Raw genomic sequence first — 22372 nt, forward strand, 5'->3', positions numbered from 1 at the left:
ATCATAAAATCTTTGATTTCTTCAAAAAGAAAAATGATGAATCAGCTTCAACAAGTGATTTAAATGGGCCAAATAACGCATCTACTTTTATTTCAGAACCAGCGTCAACAAAAAAACCAAGACTTGAAAATGAGAGTCTTAATGAACCACTTCCGAGTATCACTTTGCAATATGTTTCTGATCCTGGAATTCGCATCCCAATATTGCAGTATCCCATTGAACTACAAGATGAGGTAAGAAGAGGATATATTGATAAAGGGCCGATTCAGCCTATATATGATTATCCTTTCGCTGAATGTGAAGGTCAAAAGCGTAGATTCCAATCTTCTTGATTTCAGAAATATCCATGGCTTGAATTTTCTATTGAGAAGCAAAGTGCATTTTGTTTCCCTTGTTATGTCTTTGACACTAATTCAGCACAATTTGACACATTCACTGTCAAGGGATTTAAAAATTGAAAAAGAGTTAATTGTAAAAATTGTCCTTTCAAGAGACATGAAGGATATGGGAATTCAAGACATAGCTTTGCTATGAGAAAATGGGGAGACTTGAAAAAACTTGATCAACATATTGATAGAAGATTAGAAAAACAATCTTCTGAGCAAATTGAGCGAAATCGTTTGCTCTTAAAGGTGTCCATAGAAAGTGTGAAGTTTCTTGCAATGCAAGGTTGTGCTTTCAGGGGTCATGATGAATCAGTTGACTCTAAAAACCGTGGAAATTATATAGAATTGATCAATTTGTTGAGAAAAATGAATCCAGAAATTGGTAGTATTCTAGAAAAAGCAGCTAAAAATGCAAAGTACACATCAGCGGAAATTCAAAGAGAGATTTTGAAAATTATTGCTGGTATTGTGAGAGATAAAATTCGTGAAGAAATTGGAGAAATCAAGTTTTGTATCATAGTTGATGAAGCAATTGATGAGTCAAATAAAGAACAAATGGCTATCATTTTAAGATATGTTGATCGGGATGGGTTCATTAGAGAACGATTTTTTGAAGTTGTCCATGTTGAAAATACAAGTGCATTAACTTTGAAAAAAGAGATATGCAATGTATTCAACCAGTAAAATTTGTTGATTGAAAATCTAAGAGGGCAAGGCTATGATGGCGCAAGTAACATGCGTGGGGAATGGAATGGATTCCAAGCATTATTTCTTAAAGATTCTCCACATGCTTATTATATTCATTGTTTTGCTCATAGACTACAACTTGCTTTAGTTGCAGTTTCTAAAGAGGTGCATGATGTGTGGCGTTTCTTTTCAATATTAACTTCAGCTATTAATTTTGTTGGTTCATCTGCTAAACGTCATTTTCAATTGAAATCTATCCGAAAAGATGAAATTAATGATTTGATAGAATCGGGAGAAATTGACACTGGTACTGGAGCTAATCAAGATTGTTCTTTGATACGAGCTGGAGCTACTCGTTGGAGTTCACATTTCAACTCTGTTAGGAGATTCATTGGTTTGTTTGGTTCAGCGAGTATACTTCTTCAAGATCTTATTGACAAAGGTCTCAATAGTAACATTCGAGGAGAGGCTAAAAGTTTGTACTTGGATATAAAATCATTTGACTTTGTATTTGTGTTGTTTTTGATGTATGAAGTTTTGGGAATATCAGAAAAGTTGTGTCAGACATTACGAAGAATGACATAGATATTTTGAATGCTATGAATTTGGCTTCTACGACTAGAATAAATCTTCAGCAGATCCGAGATGGTAGATGGGAAGAATTTCTTTGGAGTGTGATTAAGTTATGTGAAAGTAATGATATTGAGGTACCGCACTTTGATGATTGCTACACGCGAGGTACAAAGCGCTCTTGTTAGCTGAAAAATAATATAACAGTCCATGATCACTATCATTTTGTAATATTCAACGCAGTGATAGATTTTCAGTTGATGGAATTGAACGAGAGATTTCCAGAGAGCACAATGAAACTTTTTACTCTTAGTAATGCTTTGAGTCCCGTTGATGGATTCAGATCATTTTCTCTATGTGACATTTGTTCTCTTGTTGATAAGTTTTACTACCATGATTTCAGTCAAGAAGAAAGAGAAGATTTGATGAGAGAATTAGATCATTATAAGTTTGATGTACCGCGTCATGCGCAATTTCAGAATCTTGATTCTTTGCATCATTTGTGCCAAACATTGGCCAGAACAACGAAGTCGGTTATCTATCCTTTGATTGATAGGTTGGTTCGATTGGTTTTGACTCTTCCAGTTTCTACAGCAACTACAGAACGAGCTTTTTCAGGGATGAAACTCATTAAGACGCCACTTCGTAATAAAATGAAAAATGACCTTTTGGCCAATACCATGGTTGTTTATATAGAGAGGGATATTGCTCTGGATATTGATACAGAATTTATCATAAACAAGTTTGATGTATTGAAAAATTGCAAAATTCGGCTTAAATAAGAATTCGGTATGTTCCTTTAACTTTTTTTTTTTTTTATTATATGAAGTTCAAATTAATATTTAAAAGTATTCTGCCCACCGGAAAAAATAATTCTGGCTACGCCACTGGGTACGGTATGGTAATGGTTTGCAATTTAAAAATTTCGGTATATACCGGAATACCGAAAAATATATACAAAAATTTTAAAATATATATTATTTTAAAACAATAAATTTAGAAAAATTTAAAATGTAAGGTTTTTTCGGTATAAAACGGTATATACCAATACCGTACCGAAATTTCGGTGTACCGTACAATTTCGGTATAATCGATATGCTAGTTATATGTACCCGAAATTTTCGATATACCGGGATCGATATGAATTTTTTTATACGATAATTTTCAATACAGTATACGATGTATGATTTTCAAAACGATATGATACGGTATACTAGCTCTGACCACGAGTTATAAACAAATTTTTTTCCCCCTCTTAATCTTCAAATAAGTCACGTGGAACGTTCGATACGTATCCAAACTGTACTATGTTATTTGTTTTGATTTGAAAAGAATTGCATTCCTACTTCCACTGAGCTTCTTCTTTTGTCTTTTTTGTTGTGGTCGCCTAGAGTTGTCTTTCATGGTTTTTATCATTAAAAAGCACGATAAATTGTTGTCGGATTTGTGATTCTTCGTAGGATCTGACTTGCAGTTTTGCCCAAACCTCTTTTCTCACTTTTGCACTCATGCCGATTGATTTCCTAGCAGTTTATGTGGTCAAATTTACATCTCATTGACCTAGATCTGTAATTGGAAGAACAAATGTGCAAATTCTCAGCCAATCGGTGGATTTGTCCAGAAAATCGATCTGAAAATTCGAAACTCGGGGAAATCTGCAGGGAATGTTGATAAAGTAATTTTTGTTCTTCTTTCAGTTTGCAAAATATAGATAGATTGATATGTGCATGTGTTTTCATAACCCCAAAACCCCATAGTAGGAATCGATAATTTTCTTTTGCTATCTGTGACTTTACCCATTTATTGACTTGTGCCGTTTCCTCCTTTGCTGTTGTTTTGCTTCCTTCACCTGTTACATTAAACTAGGAAGTAAAGGAATCAAGGCAGTTTCGACTTTTTCCCCGACCGAACTCCAGGCATATTATTTTATTCTGTAGATTGCGAACCAGGTTTCAATAAATCTTATTGTGTATGTTTCTCTTTACAAATAAGCTTGGAGTTTTCACAAAATGCTGGTTCTTGGTTTGTTGCTTCAAGGATTTGGGTTTTGAGTTGTTTTCCAAGATTGGTGTGGAAGTCTCTGTTTATTAACTTTTGTTTATTCTCGCTAGTTTTGTTTGTTCTATGAATTCTTCAATACCGTGGACAATATTCATCTATTCGGACATTGATGGGTCAAGGGGTTTAAATTATTGTGGTTATCATGCAAATAACGTGTTTGAACAAATGACCGAATGAAAATTTGTTTTTGAAGTGATTATGTGGATATTCAGCCAAGATTTGATTTTTATTCCGTAATTTCAAATCTCTCTAAATGACTGGAAATTAAATCTCTCTAGATGCTTATAATTAGCATAAATCAGCCAAGATTTTATTTTTATTCTTTTTCTTTTTTTGGGCAAAAAAAGAACCCGAATCAAATTCTGCATTTGTTTGCTGTGATGTGATTAAAATTTAACTATGAATGCAATCTTTGACCTGATGTCCGCAGCGGAATCTGGTGAATATAATCAAGAGATTTACTTGTTGCAGGTAAGGTGGAAGCATGTAATGATTCCTTTAATCCAATTTGTGAATAGATCCCTGATTTAGAAGTTAGAACGCCTGAATATGTTCAGTTTACGCAGATTCCGTCATGTCATTGATGCAGTCGAGTTCTTGATAAAGGTTCAAACTCTAGCTCCAACTCTTGCAGTATGCGAATGTTGTCATTTTTGTTCATTGTCAAGCCAGAATCCCAGTTCTTCCATTTCGCCATTCAGATCAGAGCAAAGGGTTACACCGAATAATGTTGGCATATTTTGGGATCTCGATAACAAGCCGCCAAAGTCATTTCCCCCATATGAAGCAGCCATTAGGCTAAAGAAGGCTGCCCAAGAGTTTGGGTTCGTTAAGTACATGTTTGCTTACGCCAATGGCCATGCATTTAATTATGTCCCCCCTGTAGTTAGGGCACAGAGAAGAGAGAGGAAAGCATTGAATGAGCTAGAAACTGTTGGTGTTGTTAAGCCACATGAACCATACACATGTCGAGTTTGTGGGAGGAGATTTTACACCAACGAGAGACTCACAAATCATTTTAAGCAAATTCATGAGCGTGAACAGATGAAACGATTGAATCAAATTGAGTCTGCACGAGGGAAAAGGAGGGTAAACTTGGTAGCGAGGTATTCTATTAAGATGGATAAGTATAGAAATGCTGCTAGAGATGTTCTGACTCCCAAAGTTGGTTATGGTTTGGCAGAGGAGTTAAAAAGAGCTGGGTTTTGGGTTAGGACAGTTTCAGACAAGCCACAGGCAGCTGATGTTGAGTTGAGATCTCATATGATGGATATGATGGATAAAAGAAAAGTTGAATGTGTGATTCTTGTGTCAGATGATTCAGATTTTGTGGAGATTTTGAAGGAAGCAAGATTGAGCTGTTTGAAGACAGTTGTGGTTGGTGACATCACTGATTGTGCTCTAAAAAGGACCGCAAATGCTGCATTTTCGTGGCAGGAGATTATGAGGGGGAAGGCGAAGAAAGAGGCTGGATCAGTTGTTGGAAAGTGGAAGGATCAAAATGTTTTGAAAAGGTTGGAATGGACTTTTGACCCCAAGACAGAGAAGAACCAATATTATTCTGAAGTGGAAAGTGAATGCTCGGATATTGAATGTCTTAGTTCTGACAAATGTGGCACTCTTTTGCCCAAGAGAAGTGATGGTGCATGGTGGAAATTGGAGTCAAGAGCTACAGACATAAAAACGCCCCAAGCATCTTTAAAGTGAGAGTTTATTAATGTCTTTGATCTTCAACAACTTCCAATGGTCTCAGATTTATTTTGCATTTCTCGGAGTGCTTGACATCTGAAGATCTGGTGTTATATGTCTCTGAATTTCTCATATCCAAGCATTTGGAGCAGAAGTTATACTGCGTTGTTTCACTTCTCTTAATTTTTGTAGAAAACAAAATACTTTCTTTTGCTGGGTGAATATTCAGTTTGTTCAGTATGATAGCTGGATTCCAAATATTGATCAAGTGCAAACACTGGTAATTTTCAACACTTGGATTAAGTTTATCGTCCCAACAGCTTTCTTTGTAGCTTTGAATATCGATATGTATCCTCAGCTTCGATAGCGGATTTTGTAGTAGTGGCTTTCAGGAGTGAAAAAAATTATCTTGCAGAGTATGCCGGTAACAAAAAGTGCTTGCAGACTATTTCTGACTGAACAAAAGCGTTTGAATGGCAATTCATGTTGAAAATGGTTGGGTTCATATTTTCTTGATAAATTACCCCAACCTTTTCTTAATCTATACTTATCTTAAATATCAGATTCATGTTAAGAAATGTGATTATTTTCAATTTGATTATTCTTGTGCTTGACCTAATGTGGCTTAAATTTGTGTTCGACCTTTCCGGACACATGCACCCAACTGAATGCTTTACTCATGTATTTGGCAAGCCATAGTGCCTCATCGGTGAGTTGAACTAATGAGTAAGAAATAGGCATTAGAAAGTTTTGTGAACTTAATGGCTGGCTCAGAATGGCATGAGCTCTTGAACTGTATCCTCTGGTTTCCTCACTTCTTTTTACTGGTAAATTCGAATAGCACAATGAATCATCCAGTCGAAAGCGTTGACCTTCAACTGAAAGGCTGAAACTGAACTTATCTCCTCCAGGGAATCATTGATGAGTTGAATCCCACGAGTTGATCCTCTCTTCTACATCGGCTTTCTGGGTAAGAAAGCACAATACTTCAGCAGCCACACCGCTTGTATGTGCTTCAAATGCCGAGTATGTGCAATGTGTTTGGTAGATCACTGGGCGGGCCCCTAATGCAATAGCATCGATTTGAAACTTTTGTTATTTAAACAAGTTATAATTTGATTGAAATTCTACACAAATTTTGAAGTGGTTTAAGGTATTCTAGATCACACAAAAGCCTTAAAAGTATCAATAATCCATGCCAGGATAAAACACATAATTGCACACATGATGAAAAATGAAGAAAAAGGAGCATTCTTGCTGAATATAAAGAGCAAAGCCTTTTCAAAAAAAAAAAAAAATCTGACTTGGTAACATACCAGGCCGGAGAATCTTGCTTTTATTGCACAAATTTAAAGCCAAATATCAGAATCAGCTTCAAGATAAAAACTTGAATAAATATGAGAATCCAGGCAAGTAGTAGTACTTGACAAGAAGATGAGAATAATGACAACATGCAAAAGGAGTATAAAGATAAGTTTCCAATCTCAGGACAATGCAAGCTCGATTATATCCCATTAGGCAGCAATCCGACCGAATAGACTCTTCCGAATCTGTAATTTACATACAAGTAACGATATAAAGTAAAGATCATGCTTGAGAATACGGCATAGTGATTAATAAACCATAGTCAACAAGGTATTACTACATGCAACATATAACAAACAACAGCAAACAAAAAAACCAAGAGTGGCACCTTATCTTACAAGAGTTCTATACCAAGACAAAATCTAAAATAGTTTATAGCAGAGGAAAACATGTTTTAGCATTTATATTGCAAATATAAAAGTTGCAGACGTGCTTTATAGTATTCTGCTGTCCTCTGTGTTCCAACTCAATTCTTTAATTAGTATCCTCCAAAACAAGATAGAAAGCCCATCAATCCACATAGAACTATTTAGAAATACGTGAATTTTTGAATCCATCAATATTTTTTGACAGCCTAATCCCTGCTTCCTAATGAGAGTAAAGAGCCAACATATTCATGATGTTGTAAATTCTAGTGACGGGGAAAAAGCAAAAGTAAAATCCCAGGGGAACATAACAAGTTCACAGAGAGATTTATCAGACACCACAGCATCTCCTTCTCTCTTACTAAGCATCTATCCTTCAGATTTCTTACTTGTCTCCTACTAACTAGAAACTGTCTCAAAAGAGATGCAAGAAAAATAATATCATAAGGCAGGAATCCGCACAAAGAAATTATTTGATTCATAAGTGAAAGAAAGAGTTTGCCGGACCAGAGACAGGTTAGTTTTGCAACTTTCAATAAGAAGTATATTACACCAAAGATATATTAATAGACGTCAAATGCAGATAAAAGTGTAGATAGAGAGTTGAGAAATAACCTCTGGCAGCTTTTTACGAAAAACAACTTCCAGTCTTGCATCAAGAGTATTCTCAAACACAATTTTCCCTTCTCTAGAAGCCAATACTACACCTCCAGAGCTGAAAAGAAAGCAGGAGAAATAACTATAATCTAGACAATACATCAGTTATTTCTTGGGTAAAATATTCAATTACCAAAGCACAGACAGTAATCAGTATTTAATCGGTTCTGCAGTTAACTTTAATATATCACTGACAAATCATTGTTTTGCAAGTTCCTATTTGTGAAAGTAACACCAGCATCTATCAGTAAGTACCAGAAAGGACCATGTGCATTATGATGGGAAGGAGCAGGAGGAAGGTTGACGTTATCGACTACTATCTCAGGAGTATGGACTTTTGCCTTCTGTGCATACTCCTCCTTTGCTAAGTTCAAGACAGAGTTCACCAATTGCACGTCGTCTTTGCGGCAGCGCAACAACACAGATGGCTCTTTCAGCCTTAGCAAACTCTGAAATGCAAAAATACATCACATCAGATGTGGCAATGATTCAGGCCTGAAGCTGGTATTTTAAAAATGAATGACAAAAATAATCTCAACGACAAATATAAGGTGTATTCTGACATCATTCAAACTCCAACATAAATAATAACTCGAATCTGCCGCAAACTTGATCCATGGGCTTCAACATTGTAACAATAAATAGTTCAAGGGTGTTCTTTTTTTGTAGTCTCATGCAACTAGAAAAGTGGAATGTCAGCAAATTGTTTAGAATAATTATAAAAATTAAGCAATAACTTAATTCAAAATTGTAAGAAAAAAGATGGATGACACGGCTGAAAAGCCAACATTCTGTTTTTTGTAAGAAGTCACATCATCCAACCAAAAAATTAAAATTTGGGTTAAGTTTATACCTAGCGAAAATTGAATACAAAACCACGTCAACAAATGAAACGGAAAGTATATTGAATAATAGGCATGGATTATCTTCTCTCTTCCAGCGAAATTAATTAGCGCTCAACAGGTTCTTTACAGATTCACGGTCTTACCCACATCCAAAAATAATGGAGATGGATAAACTCAAAGACCTAGTAAGCTATTGCTGGAGGATAAAAAAATGTATTCTAAAAACAATTTAATTTTATTTTTGTAAATATCTACACTATATGGATCTAGAGTTTAGATGAATGATCTTTCGCTACAGGATAAAAAAATGTATTCTAAACACAATTAAATTTTATTTTTGTAAATATTAACACTATATGGATCTAGAGTTTAGATGAAGATGTTAATCTTTCCAATAAAAACAGAGCATAAACTACATATCAAGACTCAATTTTAACAAACCTGAACAATAAGATCCTTCAAGAGATGATTGTAGCTATTGTGGTCATGGCTCACATGCAACAACTCCTTTGACGCAGCCTCCTTCATTGAATTGACTAGATCATCCTGAGCTTGAAGAACCTTGATTCGAGAGGCATTAAGTTGCATAGAGTACTCACTGTAAAACATAATAGTAGATAAACATTTGTCGACAGAAATTCAATATATCCATAAAAAACTTGCACTCTAATGAACACTTGTCCATATTCTAAGTTCATAAACATATGATTGTTAAGGCCAGCAGCATACCTGCTGTGAGCAAGCGAGGTAACCAACTCTCATATAAAACACTTAATATGTTTTCTCCAACAAAACTATAAGTTTTCACCCAAACTCCATCCTTCTTGGTCAAATTCATTGTTGGACCCAAATTTTGGGAATCACGATCAATTAACCATGCAGGAGACAAACTAATCGCCAGCACCCAGTATTACATACAGCCCAAAATTGAATCATTCGACTTCTAGTGATGCATACACGGCACGAAATTGAAAAAGATCAAAAGAAGCTAAACATAACAAAAAAAAGCTTACATTTTCTTCCGAACTTGAACTTGTTTCTCCTTGCGCTCATACTCTTGTTTGATCTTCTTCTTCTCAGCCTCCACTAGTTGCAATTTCTCAATATTGAATTCCTGTAAAACAAACAAATCAATGAAATAACTTCCACTCAAAACCAAAACCTTACGCAAAACGCAAGAATCCAACGACTAAATCAACTTTAAAAAAAATACATACTTCTTCAGCGGAGACGGAGATCTCGTTAGCCTTCTCCTCCGCTTCCTGGCGGATGAATCGCACCATCTGCTGGATCTGCTTCGAGACATCTGCATCGTTCATCTTCGGATTTGGATCTGATTACGGTGAATTGAGTGCAGTTTATCCTCTTCTCGGCTGGAAAACAGTGGGAATCTTCGATTGCTCGAGCAGGAATCGATGCTGGGAGATTGGAATTTATACCAGTTATTCGTCGATCTAATAAAAAAGGAATATTTTGTTTTCACTTTTACCCCATGATATGTCTAATTTGCAAATAGGCCCACTGTAGTATCTTGTTTATACATTAAGTCCTGTATTTTTTTCCAGTTTTTATTATTTTTCACCTCTTTCTTAAAAGTGGCCCGGCAATGTGAAGCTCGATTTTTTATAAAAAGACGAACCAAATCAAGTTCATCAGTTTTTACCAAATAGTGAGGATAAATATGCATAAATTTAAATTTGCATTCAGTCGTCGTGTCAGAAAAATTATATAATTATATTTTATGATCCACGACAAAATGTGTTCGCATTTTTATATGTAATTAGTACAAAATATTATACTAATATATGATATTTGAGTGCCAACTGTTTCAGATTTGATACTAATATATATTTTCTGAGTACTCAAATATATATAACAAATATTGAAATTAATAACACATTTATTTTTCGGAAATATGATAATGTTATATTATATATGGTATTAGTTGTTTCAGATTTGGTATTTTTTGAGTACCCAAGCATGTGTAGCAAATGTTGATATTAATAAAGTTGTTTGAATTTTATACTCAAAATTAAGGATGGCAATGGGTAGGTTATGGGTCGGATTTCATACATCCATCCCCACACCCATTTATTAAATTCATCCCCATACCCATCCCCATACTCATCGGGTATTGAATTTCATCTTCATCCCCATACCCATCGGATTATCGGATACTCATACCCTACCCAAATATCCTATTATCATATACAATTGAATTTTTTCAAATTTAAATTGTTTCAATGAAGTTATGAATATTTAAAAATTTATTTAAATGAAAAATAAGAAAAATGATTAATGATAAAAATTTGCAAAATAAACTTTGTAGAAAAAATAACAAAACATTAAAAATAGCCCAAGTTAAAAAAAAAAAAACCAAAACCAATAAAAAAACAAAGTCACGTACATTCCAAACTCCCAAAATTAATTGGTTAAAAAAACCCTAAAATGAATTGGGAAATATGCAAACAAAAAAGAAATACAATGAACCATAATCAAGAAATAAAGTATTTTTCAATTTTTGAAGTTAAACATGTAATAAACTTACCAGTGGAGAAGATGAGAAATTGAATGCAAAATAAAAGAGTGGTAAAACCTTGAAACGTAAAAGTGAAAGTGAAAGGTAAGAGAAAAGAAAAAGTACCGATTTACTTGGATTTGAGAAGATGAATCTTTAACATAAATAAATATAATTACTATATATATACATATATACATACATATATATATATATATATATATTAATTTAAACGGTTATTCGGGTCGTGTGTGGGTCGGATTATATCAAACCCGCCTCCATACCCGAACCTGAAAATTCCCATACCCGATTACCCAATTATTTAATCGGGTCTAAAAATCCCTCCATACCCTCTTCTATTCGGGTAGGGCATCGGATCCTCCAACGGGTTCGGAGGAAATTGTCATCCCTACTCAAAATCTTATTTTTTTTAAAATCAAATTTAAAGCACGTGGTACTCAAATATCATATATCAGTAGTATATTTTCAATGGTATGTACTAATTTTCATCCGAAAAGAACTTCATAACTTGCTCTTTTTTTTGTCTATTAATTTTTCGATTTTTTATCATGGTACAATAATTTCGAATTTCGACTATTTTGTTCTAGCTATCATCAGGATGTTCAATTTTTGTCAAAAAAACACTGATTAGACAATAGCTAAAACTAACGCTTCCAGAAATTTGAAGATTTTTTTATTTTGTTGGGAAATCAATTTAATTAGAAACAGTTTAATTTTTTTAAAAAAAAGTCAAACAAAATTTACAAGTTCTGTGTATTTCACTAGAAAAAGTCAATGATCGTGGAATCAAAATATTTTTTACCCAACATTTAATCAGCGTTTATTGACGAAAATTGAACATTTGGATGGTATATAAACCAAAATAGCTAAAACTCAAACGTTATTATATCGCTATCATCGACCATAATTTTTAGTAAAACAAAAAATGTTCGATCACAATAACCGATAATTTTGATAAGTCTCAGATTTGGTTCTCAATTATAGGCATGAGTGAAATTAAATGAAACAAATAAATTCAAGAATCAAGATTATCATGGCCACTTGATAAACCAAACTTCTAAATAAAATGGGTTCAATACGATTATTTCGATTTGTTTCAGATTTCAACATCAGTTATTTCGATTTGTTTCCGAAGTTCATGAAAAGAACATCGATTTTGTCAAATACGAAAATTCATAAAATCAATTTGTGGGGTATTATATAGGAGTGTCAATTCGGGTGAGCTGGGTCGACTTGAGTAATAATACTATTTAAAAATTGTCTAACCCGAACCCAACCCGAACCTGAGCCAACCCAAAAACTATCAACCCGAACTCATACCCGAATAACCCGATTTTTGAATTTTTTTAAAAAAGAATATTTTAATTTAAATACATAAATTTATAATAACAAAATTTCCATCATATATGATTTAAATTTGAAAGTATAATTATAAAAAAATAAAGTATATTTACTAAATCAAATAAACAATTGTTTAAAAATAAAAAATATCAAAATAAATATTAAATTATGAAAATTTATGATATAAATATACAATAAATATTTTTTCAGATATATAATATATAAAAATGTAGACAATATTTATTAATTAATTTTTTTAAAAAAATTAGATTTTTGGGTCAACTCGGGTCAACCCGCCCAACCCACCCCGATCATTTTTTTCGGGTCAGCTATCGTGTCCAACTTGATCTGACTCGAACCCGAAAACCTCAAATTTGATTTTTTCAGGTTGAACCGTGTCGAGTTGGTGGGTCGGGTCGTACCTAATTTTGATACCCCTACTATTATATGTGTGATCACAACATATTTTACAAATTAAATTAATTGAAAAGAGAGAGACTCTTCAAGCCAGTCTCGTATTAAAATTTTTGCTCTCCACAAGTTCTATCCTCAATTTATCACAGCACTTCTGTAAGCAAAGGAACCGGATTTTCCCGCAGGTGAGTACTTTTTTTGTTTTTACCAGAAAATGTAAATCTCCTCAATTTAATTCTTGCACTAGGGTTTATGTTCGTCTTTGAGCTTGAATACACGCTGCAATTTGTTTATGTCAACTTTATGCAGTTTAGTCTTGCGTAGATTCCTTTGAATGTGTACATATTAGTACTTTCTATACCTTAGCGCCGGATTTTGTTGATGCCTCTTAAGGTGGAATGATAATTTAGTGGAACGAGAATGTACTTTTGATTTAGCAATTAAATTCATTTTAGAACGATTTCTGCGTCAAATTCAATTGTGTTCAAAAGGGTTTCTCGTAGAAAATTTTTTTAAGCATTAGAGATTTTGTGAGGGGCACTTCCCTCGATGGATTCCACGTGTTCATCACTGAGTTCTTACCTATTTTTAGCAATCACTATGGTGATTTGGGAATGATGGATTAGTTAAATGAGCAAATAAAGTTGTGTAGGACGTTATGACGAAGATTCGGACTTCGGGCGCAGAGAGGTTCTAACTTTGTTTTGACTTGTTTTAGCATCATCCTAAATATTGCTTGCTGTTAGCGTTCGCTGTTAGCATTACTAAAGGTTTTGTATTGCACCTTTTTTCCATAGCTTTTGCCAGTTTTGACCCACTGGTGTGTTGATTTGGTGAAAATTGCATGTGTTTAAGTGTAGATTGACTTGCATTTTTTGGTGTAACAGGAACTGAGTATATCTCATAGTCAAGTTATTATGGAAATTAGTAGCCCTTGTCAAGTTGTGTTGTCCTCTTTTCCTCAGTTTCCATCTGCTGGAGTAATCTAATTTGTGTTTATGGTTTCTACAACATAGCGCTATTTGTATTATCTTGGATCATATAGATATGTAACCTCAGTATCGAATTTGGTTTCTTCATGTCTGAATCATATCATCAAGGTTGGTTTTAATCAATTGTTGTCTCTCTTGATCAGATTTGAACCTTGAAGTTTCACTGCATACAGTCTCACATTAATAATCTCTACAATTTTAATCCTCTTAGATCATATTCATACTAATTTATATGGCAATAGAAAACCAAAAGAGAGACTACATTATCTAAAGTACAGGCATTCAAAGCTTGCAAGATTATACGTCAAGGTTCTTAGTGAAACTCAGGACATGCCTGAGGGTATGAGGTGGAGATAAGAAACAGTGCGTTTATAAAATCAAGAAAAAAAGGTGGCAAAGAAATTGTCTGAGCGTGACAGTTGGTTTCCTAGACTAAGGTTCAAGATTCGAGTCATCTGTTCTTTCCCTGAGTAAAAATAGTTATATTGGAGGACTTCAAAAGTGTCGCAAGAGTTTTGTACCTCCGGACCTTATTTTTACAAATTTATTCATAGTTTTGTGATCACACCAGAGGAATTAAAATAAATGCCAAATATTTCGTCTTCTGCTTTCTTTGTTGTTTGCCATAAATTCTTCCCATTTGAGCTTATCCACCCGGGCAGCCATATATTGTTTCAAATGTTTTGACTTGTTTGAACTGCTACTGAAATTTTCACTGGCTATATCAGTCTCAAATCTTTTCAGTACGCCCGTGCAAATCTAAATTCTATGATAACCGGAAAAAAACTGATGATATCTCTGATTTTTTGTATTTTGAGGTTTATCAATGGGAAACAGACCTGCAAAGCAAGAGAAGAAAGAGCTGCTTTTGAAGATTGTGCCACCCATTGATCATGCATATGCACGTTGGCTTAGCAGGGATCTTGAGAGAATCCATGGCTTCGCGCCACGAAATTCTCGTGCCATAAAGCCCCCAGACCACTACATTGAATACATGCGTTTGAATGGATGGCTAGACCTGGACCTAGACGACCCCGACTTCGCACATCTGTTCAAGTAAATAGTATTCCCAGTTTGTTGTTATTATGATGATGTGCCAAACATCTGGTTTTGAATGTGTTATACACAGTGAAAACTATGAAATATACTTCAAACTTTAGCTGAGGCATTTCAAGAATTGATTTTGATGTGATTCCTTAAAAAGGGTAAAAAAAACTGCACTTTGATAATTGTTGAAGGTGGGATGTTGGACGTAACTGGAACTGCAATTTCACAGTTTGAGCATATTTAGCTTGTTTGAGAGAATGGAGCTAATGAGCAAGGAATCAGTAAAGAAAGAGTTCCTGAGCTAAAGCGAACCAGCCTAGTAGCTGGGCCTTCTTTAAAGAGTTGAGCTGAGTTAAATGAATAAGGGAGGGCTCCTTGGGTAAGGAGCCTGACCGATAAGTCAGCTCTTTAGAGAACCGCCGTTTTACTATGTCATTTAAGTCTTATTACTGATATCTGTTGTACCCAGTATGGAGCCGACCATCAATCGAGTATAGCTTGCCGAAGAGTTTAATCGGCGTTAGGGAACCATAAACAGGCAGCTCTTAGCTGCCCCAAGATGGGATCTCGCCTCTCATGATTATGGCTATAACAAGGACCGCCTTCTCGTAGCCTTAAGTCCTAGTCACTAATCTAGAACCTTCAGGTGATGATTATATCATAAAGTTATTTCTTATTAGTGTTACTCTTTAGAAATTACTCCTCTATTATCCTTCTCCAAAAAAAGATGCGTGAAAAAGCCAAAAGGTCATATCTAAATTTTTGGCTTGTATATAAATTCGAATCTTGCATATAGTACTCATTGCACCATCCGAATTATTTAGTGTGAATTAAGTCGAATTATTTAGTGTGAATTAAGTCTTGCTATAATTCTAAACCGGTTATTTGTGGCTCATCTAAAACTAAGATCCCGAGACGATGGTTCGAGTTCGAGACTCATTGTAAGTTGTAACAAATCTTTCTCCTCACTAAAAAAATAATTCTAAAATGAATATAGTGTTGATTGTTCCATTCCATTGGAAGTTGGAATCGGAATGGAATGTCCTAAAATGTAGCGGTTTCATCATATCTGAACTGAAATTTATTTCTTTAAGTTTTAAAGGTTGAAAACAATTACTGTAAAACTATTAGGGTGCGGGTGCGGGTGTGCTTGGAAAGATCGATTTGAAATACATAGTATTTCGATTATAGTTTTATTGTTTACAATTAAACAAAAAATCAAATCTTAAAATAACATTTTTTTATGACGTGAGTTTAACGCAAATACTCTGCAAAAAATCAAATCTTAAACTATCAGATAACGCAATACTCTGCAAATTTTGTGTGACAGGTTCGTCCGAGAAGGTGTTGGCAGTTAATCAAACTCCTGACCACTCGTAATCAACTCCTTATTTATTTACACGTTAGTAATATAAAGTAAAATGGATTTCAAATGACATAATTGTTTAGTTAACTTGAAATTCATTCCAATTAAGGTGAAATACTATATAAACATGTAAATAGCGGATTTGAAATTTATGATTTTACTTCTCTGAACAACAAAAATATATTTGAAATTCATCAATCCAAACACAACTTTAAAGTTGATTACTTATTTATCATCAAATATTATGTATATTTAATTTTTTAAAAAGAGATAAATATTATGGTTCAATTCGATTTTATATAAAATAAGTGGTTTTGATTTTATAAATAAGTTTTCAGTATATATTTTAATACCTTAAAATTTAAAATTGATATACCATTTTTTCCAGTTCCATGCAATCCTAGTTTCTTATTTTTAGAAATTGGAAGCGATCCATAAGTTCTTAATTTTGGTTATGATTACGGTACCAAAATTTAAAAAATAGTTTCGATTCTAGGTTCTAGGTTGTGTTTGTTTGGCTTGATAGGATTATTAATCTAATCCAATTCAATCAAATGATTGGTTGCATTTTTTAAAATACAATGTGTTAATGTATGTGAGAACCGAAAAATATTGCAATAATGTAATTAAAATTTGGAAGGAAATTTTATTAGCATAAGATTCATTTTATTGTATTAGAATAAGATGGCCATGTTGAAATCTTTATTGCCAAGCAAATTTCGAATTTTGGGGTAGGAAATATTACAAATTAGTATATTATACAAGATGCAAGGAAACAAGATAAAGAAAATCTCGGATATTCATATAAATCAAGGATTTATATCTCACGAATTAGGAAGATAAATCATCAGCAATGACAAGGATATTTGGAGTCAATATTAGGAGATTTGACATGAATTTTTGGTATGATTTTAAGTGTCAAATTTAGCTCCACCCTCCTCCCCTATAAATAGTGCATCAACCCAACTCATTCAACAGACATAATTTCGAAATCCTAGAGCTGAAAAACTCGAAAATTCAGCAACTCTCCCTAGCCAAAATACTGCACAAAAATCGTCCCGAAAATCGTCAAAGAAATCGAGCCGGAGCGCTACCCGGACGAGGAGCGCGAAGTGATCCAAACCAAGCCGTTCACTCCACGTTTTTTTAAGTACATCCAAACACTGTAAATGGGCTGTTTTAAATTTTGTTTTATGCACATGAAAATTTCGGTTTTGTGGTTTAAAAATACGGTCGAGTACCGTCGTTTTGTCTATACGTTTTTACGAAAGTTATTACGTTTATATTTGACACTGTGAGGATTCCCTGAAAATGGGTGGAATTCCAACATATGGTCCTAAACAGTGGGATAGAACTGTTTTATGGCCTCGCCCCCTTAGAGGATTAAAACTTAGGGACTGACGTCAGTAAACCGTTAAAGATGAAAAAATCGCAGTGTTATTATGTTATGGAATTTACGTTACGTTTATGAAAAGCATGATGTACGTTTATGATATGTTTTGAAAATGTTATTAAATTGGTTATGTTGTGTTCAAAGTCCCTCATTTACTGAGTATTCCCAAAATACTCACCCCCCTTACAACTCTTCCCAGATAAGTTCGAAGAACAGGTTGAGGAGGAGGAGTCCGAACAGTTCTGAGGATGGTGATTCACGAGACCAGTAGTAGTTATATTCGAATTTATGATTTAATAATTGTAAGATGCTTCCGCATTATTTACTATTTCGTTGAATTTCGTTATTGTAAAGACAATGTTTATTTCGTGGAAATTATGATATATAAACTGGTTCGGTTTATACTGTGCTACGAAAGGCTTGTTGTTTCGATTGTGTGATTGTTAAACAACACCGGTGTCAATCCCGAGTGTCGGGGCGTGACAATGTATTAGTTATAAGAATAAGTCTTTTCTTGTAAGACGGTCATACAAATATATATATATATACTAGGAATGTATACCTGCGATGCACGTAGATAACTAATAATGAAATATATAATAATAAGATTTAGATAATATTTAAAATCGAATAATATATTGTTTATGAGTATTTATCCAATCTAAATATATATAAAACACATAAAATGAAAATATATTATGATAATAAATCATATATATTCACTTATTCATATGACACTTTCAATCCGCGTGATTATAACATAATGACAGCTCTATTAAATTAGAAAATATATTTTTCATCCAAATATAATTCACAATGGAAAAATAATAAAAATAACATAATAGTGAATTTTATCAAAACCAAAATCACGAAGTACTTAAATGGATTAAACATAGACAAAATATTGTCAAATAAAATTCTCTTAATTAACTAAATTATCATAATAATGTTAAAATAAAACCACTAAACATTTATTAAATTAAATATCAATTGTGATTTTGCTAAATAAAATAGATATATAAATAAGATAACATACAAAATTTTGTGAGACGACTCATGAGTCATTTTGTCAGATGAATCTCCTATTTGATTCATTAATGAAAAATTATTATTTTTTATGACAAAAATATTAATTATTATTGTAAATACGGGTCTACCCGACTCATTTCACGGATAACACACTATGAACATTGATCCTAAATTTGCAAACGCGTGTAGATACATTATGATTTAAATTTTCTATGCATATAATATTTCCAACAATGTTAAATAAAAATAATAAGCACAAAAACAACCGCAAACATTAAAAAAATATAAGAAAAAAACAAAATGACATATTTAAATTAAAAATATGATGCTTCTTAGTTCATATTTAAAAATCAACTTGTTATAAAAGTGATGTATTTACATGTAAAATAAAAGAAAAAATAAGATAAAAACATTAAATATTCATAGCAACTATGAAAAAATCAACTCATTTTAGCAACCAATTTTAGTAGCAACAAAGATGAATTCAATATGCATTAATGTATAAAGTCATTTAAGATGTACAATGAATTACCAAAATAACCCATTAAAAAAACCATTCATAATTTAATTTGCTAACTTAAATGAATAAGGGTATATTAGAAAATTCACAATTAGAAGTCATATATATATATATATGTGTGTGTGTGTGTGTGTGATTGATCGATTCGATTCATATCTACAGTAAAAAAAATAAATTTTTTCATGAATCAAGTCAGGTTTGGTTCCGTCTCACAAAATGTATTGTAAAACGGTCTCATAAGAGTTTTTGTGTAGTTATAAAACAAGAGAATCTTGTTACAATATAAATTAAAATACCATTAATTTGATTTACTCTCAACATGCATCAGCTCCTGCCCAGCCAGAGGTCAACATTCCTTCCTTTAAACAGTTATTTGGTTACTCTGATAATCTATCCGCTGATCCATTCCTAGTGGACGTCCAGATGCCAATCGGAAGATCAGATCATGCATCTTCTCCTCCATCGTCTTCTCAGATGCAACATTTTCCAGAAGTGTCACTTACTTTTGTGGATGATGTTGTGAAAATATCGTCCCATTTTGATTTTGAGCATGTCCAACCGGGTCCTGAGCTAATGGAAGAACTGTCAAAGCCACAATTAGAAGCAGTTCCCACTTCCCTAATAATCATTCCACCCGTTGAACAGTTGAACACGATGGATGAGGATATCTCTCCTCAAACACTATCAGTAAAGAACTTGTGATTTGGACTGCTCCTCTAGAGCCCCAACCAGTACCTCTCTGATTGGCTCAAGACACTTCTTCGAAGTCTCATCATAATTTGTCAGATCTCGATGAACTAGTTGAAGAAGATCCTTTTCCACAACAACAGTTGGATAAACTTAAAGATGTGTCAAAGTCAGTAAACAACCTTACGATAAAGCACTTCGCTCATACAGTTGATTTTGATCATTTTAAGAAATAAGTTCTCTAAGATATAAGCATCATCGGCAAGCACTTCTTGAATTTAAGCACCAAACAAAAAACGATGAAGAATCAAACTACCTATATAAAATTAGAGCTTTCAGTTCAAATCAAACGACTTCAGAATCATATGATCCACAACTTCATCATCTGCAGACAACCCTAGGAAACCAGCTGCAAGAAATATCCGAATACATTTAGCGTGGTGATGCCAAAAAGAGTAAGATTATAAGAAACTGGAGGAGAAAAAGATGAAGGCCGAAAAGGCTAAGTGCTAAGAGGCAAAAAGAGCCAAAGAATACAGACGAAGAAGACATGAAGATGAAGCCAGAAGAAAAAGAGGTAGTGGAAGTGGAAGCGAGGGTTCAAGTATCAGAAGATAAGTTTTTATCTTATGTAGGTGTAATAGGATTTACGTATTTTTTGCTATTTGTAACAATCCAATATCATCCCCTCGATGAAATGCATTATTCTCACTGTTTTTGATATTGAACTGCTTATGTGTTTCACTTTTACTTGGTCTAGCAACTTAGTTTTATCATCACCAAAAAACAATTGTTAGATTAAAAATATCTTAAGTTTTGGTGATAACAAACAGTTTCGAGTTGTTTCAGTATCTTGTTGCTATATGGATGTATTCAAAAATTTCTGCCTGGACACTCTAAAGTCAATCCGGAGTGCACTCTCCCTGAATGCTTATATCAAGTCATTCCAGTTTAAGCCGCAATCCAACCTGACCACATTAATAAGATCAAGTCGCAAACCGATCCTAACTGGAAAAATCTATCAGTTAATGTACATTGACATATCATACACAGTATACTACCAACTCTTGATTAATAGGAATGTTTCAAACTATGTCAAGAGTTTGTCAACTTTCAGATTCCAAAGTAGCCAAAGTCTTAAAAAACAAAGAAGAATGAAATAGTCATTAAATGCAATGTACTATGAGGAGATGTTGACAATTTCATCTTTTTAGATGTTAATACATATGACCGTCGATCGGAGATGTTCAATTATAAATGTGCATATTCAAGATTGAAGAATCAACAAGACAAAAGCCTCTACAATATGTGATATATAATATTTTGAGTACTCTTATTCTTTCAAATATCAATCTGCTGACTAGTATTTCATATCATATCATAAATGATCAAATTGTGCTATTTCACCAACTCTAGTCGTTGAAAGCTCTATGTTGAAGAGTTGTGTTGTATCTATCTGAACCAAAGGTTTCGAAGGAAGCCAGAGATTTAGGTATTATGTAAATTGCAACTAAGAGTTTTGATTTAGATAGTGATAAAATCTAATCGAAGTAGGTTTGTACAAGGGCTGTATAAATAAGAGTATTTTAGTGGATTCCTTCCTAAATAAAAGAAGGAGTGACGTAGAAATTGTTAATATCTGAACGCGTTTTATATTTATGAATATATGCTTTAATTTATTGTTCTTACCTAGCTGCTTTGTTAAACATTTACTTACACCGAATATATTACATCAGTGGTCTAGTCTGATCGTTTTTGTACTCATATTCTTTCAAGTGATCCAGTTACTTCTAGTCATTCAAGAAAATAAATTAACAGCTAATGACCATTAAGGCTAGCTTGAGTTTACAAGAAATTTTAAAATAATTCATTCACCTCCTCTCAAAACTCTTTTCCAATCCCTGCAGCTCATCATCTTATTGCGGAAAAATGAAAGGCTCGGGTAAGTGCACTTGAGAGATGGTTCATCCCCATTGTCTGTACCAATTGAACCTAGTGTATCTAAAGATTCAAGAAGTTTGTTCCATGATAACAATTAATACATGATAAAGTCATACAAGCACTTTTAATTTTATGAAAATAGTTTGGCAAAACAGTAAAATATCCATGGATCCAGCCAAGGAAAATGCTTAATGACAATGCTCGTGAACAGTCATTTAGCCAGGCACAATCCTTGCCTGACTTCCAAAAGCCCCTGCCCGCTACTGTCCAGACCCCAACCGAACACGCACCACATTTTTCTTTCATCCACTTGATCATGTTCAAAAGAGATCCTCAAATTTATCAAAAAACGTTAAGGAATTCATAAAACGTATAACCCATGAAATCCAAAATCAAATCGTTCATCATGGACATAAATTTTAATATAAATATTTTGTAATATGATTCAACCGGTGTCAAAGGATGGAACATCACTTGC

At 33.6% G+C, this 22372-nt stretch overlaps 4 protein-coding genes across 10 annotated transcripts; 3 read left to right on the forward strand and 1 right to left on the reverse strand.

Annotated features, from left to right (window-relative positions):
- The first annotated feature begins 361 nt into the window (after positions 1-361).
- On the forward strand, positions 362-2440 carry LOC142504388 (uncharacterized). The gene is made up of 4 exons (XM_075617262.1): positions 362-1055; positions 1089-1552; positions 1609-1811; positions 1887-2440. The coding sequence occupies exons 1-4, from the start codon at positions 531-533 to the stop codon at positions 2423-2425; spliced, it is 1731 nt and encodes a 576-aa protein (XP_075473377.1). The 5' UTR covers positions 362-530; the 3' UTR covers positions 2426-2440.
- A 550-nt stretch (positions 2441-2990) lies between these two features.
- On the forward strand, positions 2991-5886 carry LOC142555169 (uncharacterized). Of its 6 annotated transcripts, XM_075665890.1 has the most exons (3): positions 2991-3318; positions 3510-3612; positions 4176-5886. In XM_075665890.1, the coding sequence occupies exon 3, from the start codon at positions 4254-4256 to the stop codon at positions 5409-5411; it is 1158 nt and encodes a 385-aa protein (XP_075522005.1). In that variant the 5' UTR covers positions 2991-3318; positions 3510-3612; positions 4176-4253; the 3' UTR covers positions 5412-5886. The 6 variants fall into 6 exon arrangements, 4 of the variants coding, with proteins under 4 accessions (XP_075522005.1, XP_075522002.1, XP_075522004.1 ...); XR_012822349.1 differs by having other exon boundaries at positions 2991-5673; positions 5786-5886; XR_012822350.1 differs by having other exon boundaries at positions 2991-5673; positions 5809-5886.
- A 794-nt stretch (positions 5887-6680) lies between these two features.
- Positions 6681-10088, reverse strand: LOC142555170 (V-type proton ATPase subunit E-like). Its single transcript, XM_075665891.1, has 6 exons — positions 9843-10088; positions 9639-9739; positions 9067-9223; positions 8036-8229; positions 7739-7838; positions 6681-6943 (listed from the first exon to the last, which is right to left on the reverse strand). The coding sequence occupies exons 1-6, from the start codon at positions 9942-9944 to the stop codon at positions 6908-6910; spliced, it is 690 nt and encodes a 229-aa protein (XP_075522006.1). The 5' UTR covers positions 9945-10088; the 3' UTR covers positions 6681-6907.
- A 2858-nt stretch (positions 10089-12946) lies between these two features.
- Positions 12947-15143, forward strand: LOC142555171 (uncharacterized). Of its 2 annotated transcripts, none has more exons than XM_075665893.1 (2): positions 12947-13104; positions 14730-15143. In XM_075665893.1, exon 2 carries the CDS (start codon positions 14738-14740, stop codon positions 14969-14971), a length of 234 nt encoding a protein of 77 aa, XP_075522008.1. In that variant the 5' UTR covers positions 12947-13104; positions 14730-14737; the 3' UTR covers positions 14972-15143. The 2 variants fall into 2 exon arrangements, with proteins under 2 accessions (XP_075522008.1, XP_075522007.1); XM_075665892.1 differs by lacking the exon at positions 12947-13104 and adding an exon at positions 13119-14019.
- Positions 15144-22372: the final 7229 nt, after the last annotated feature.

Source organism: Primulina tabacum, chromosome 9 (genome assembly GCF_025594145.1).
Source record: "Primulina tabacum isolate GXHZ01 chromosome 9, ASM2559414v2, whole genome shotgun sequence".
Taxonomy (NCBI): domain Eukaryota; kingdom Viridiplantae; phylum Streptophyta; class Magnoliopsida; order Lamiales; family Gesneriaceae; genus Primulina; species Primulina tabacum.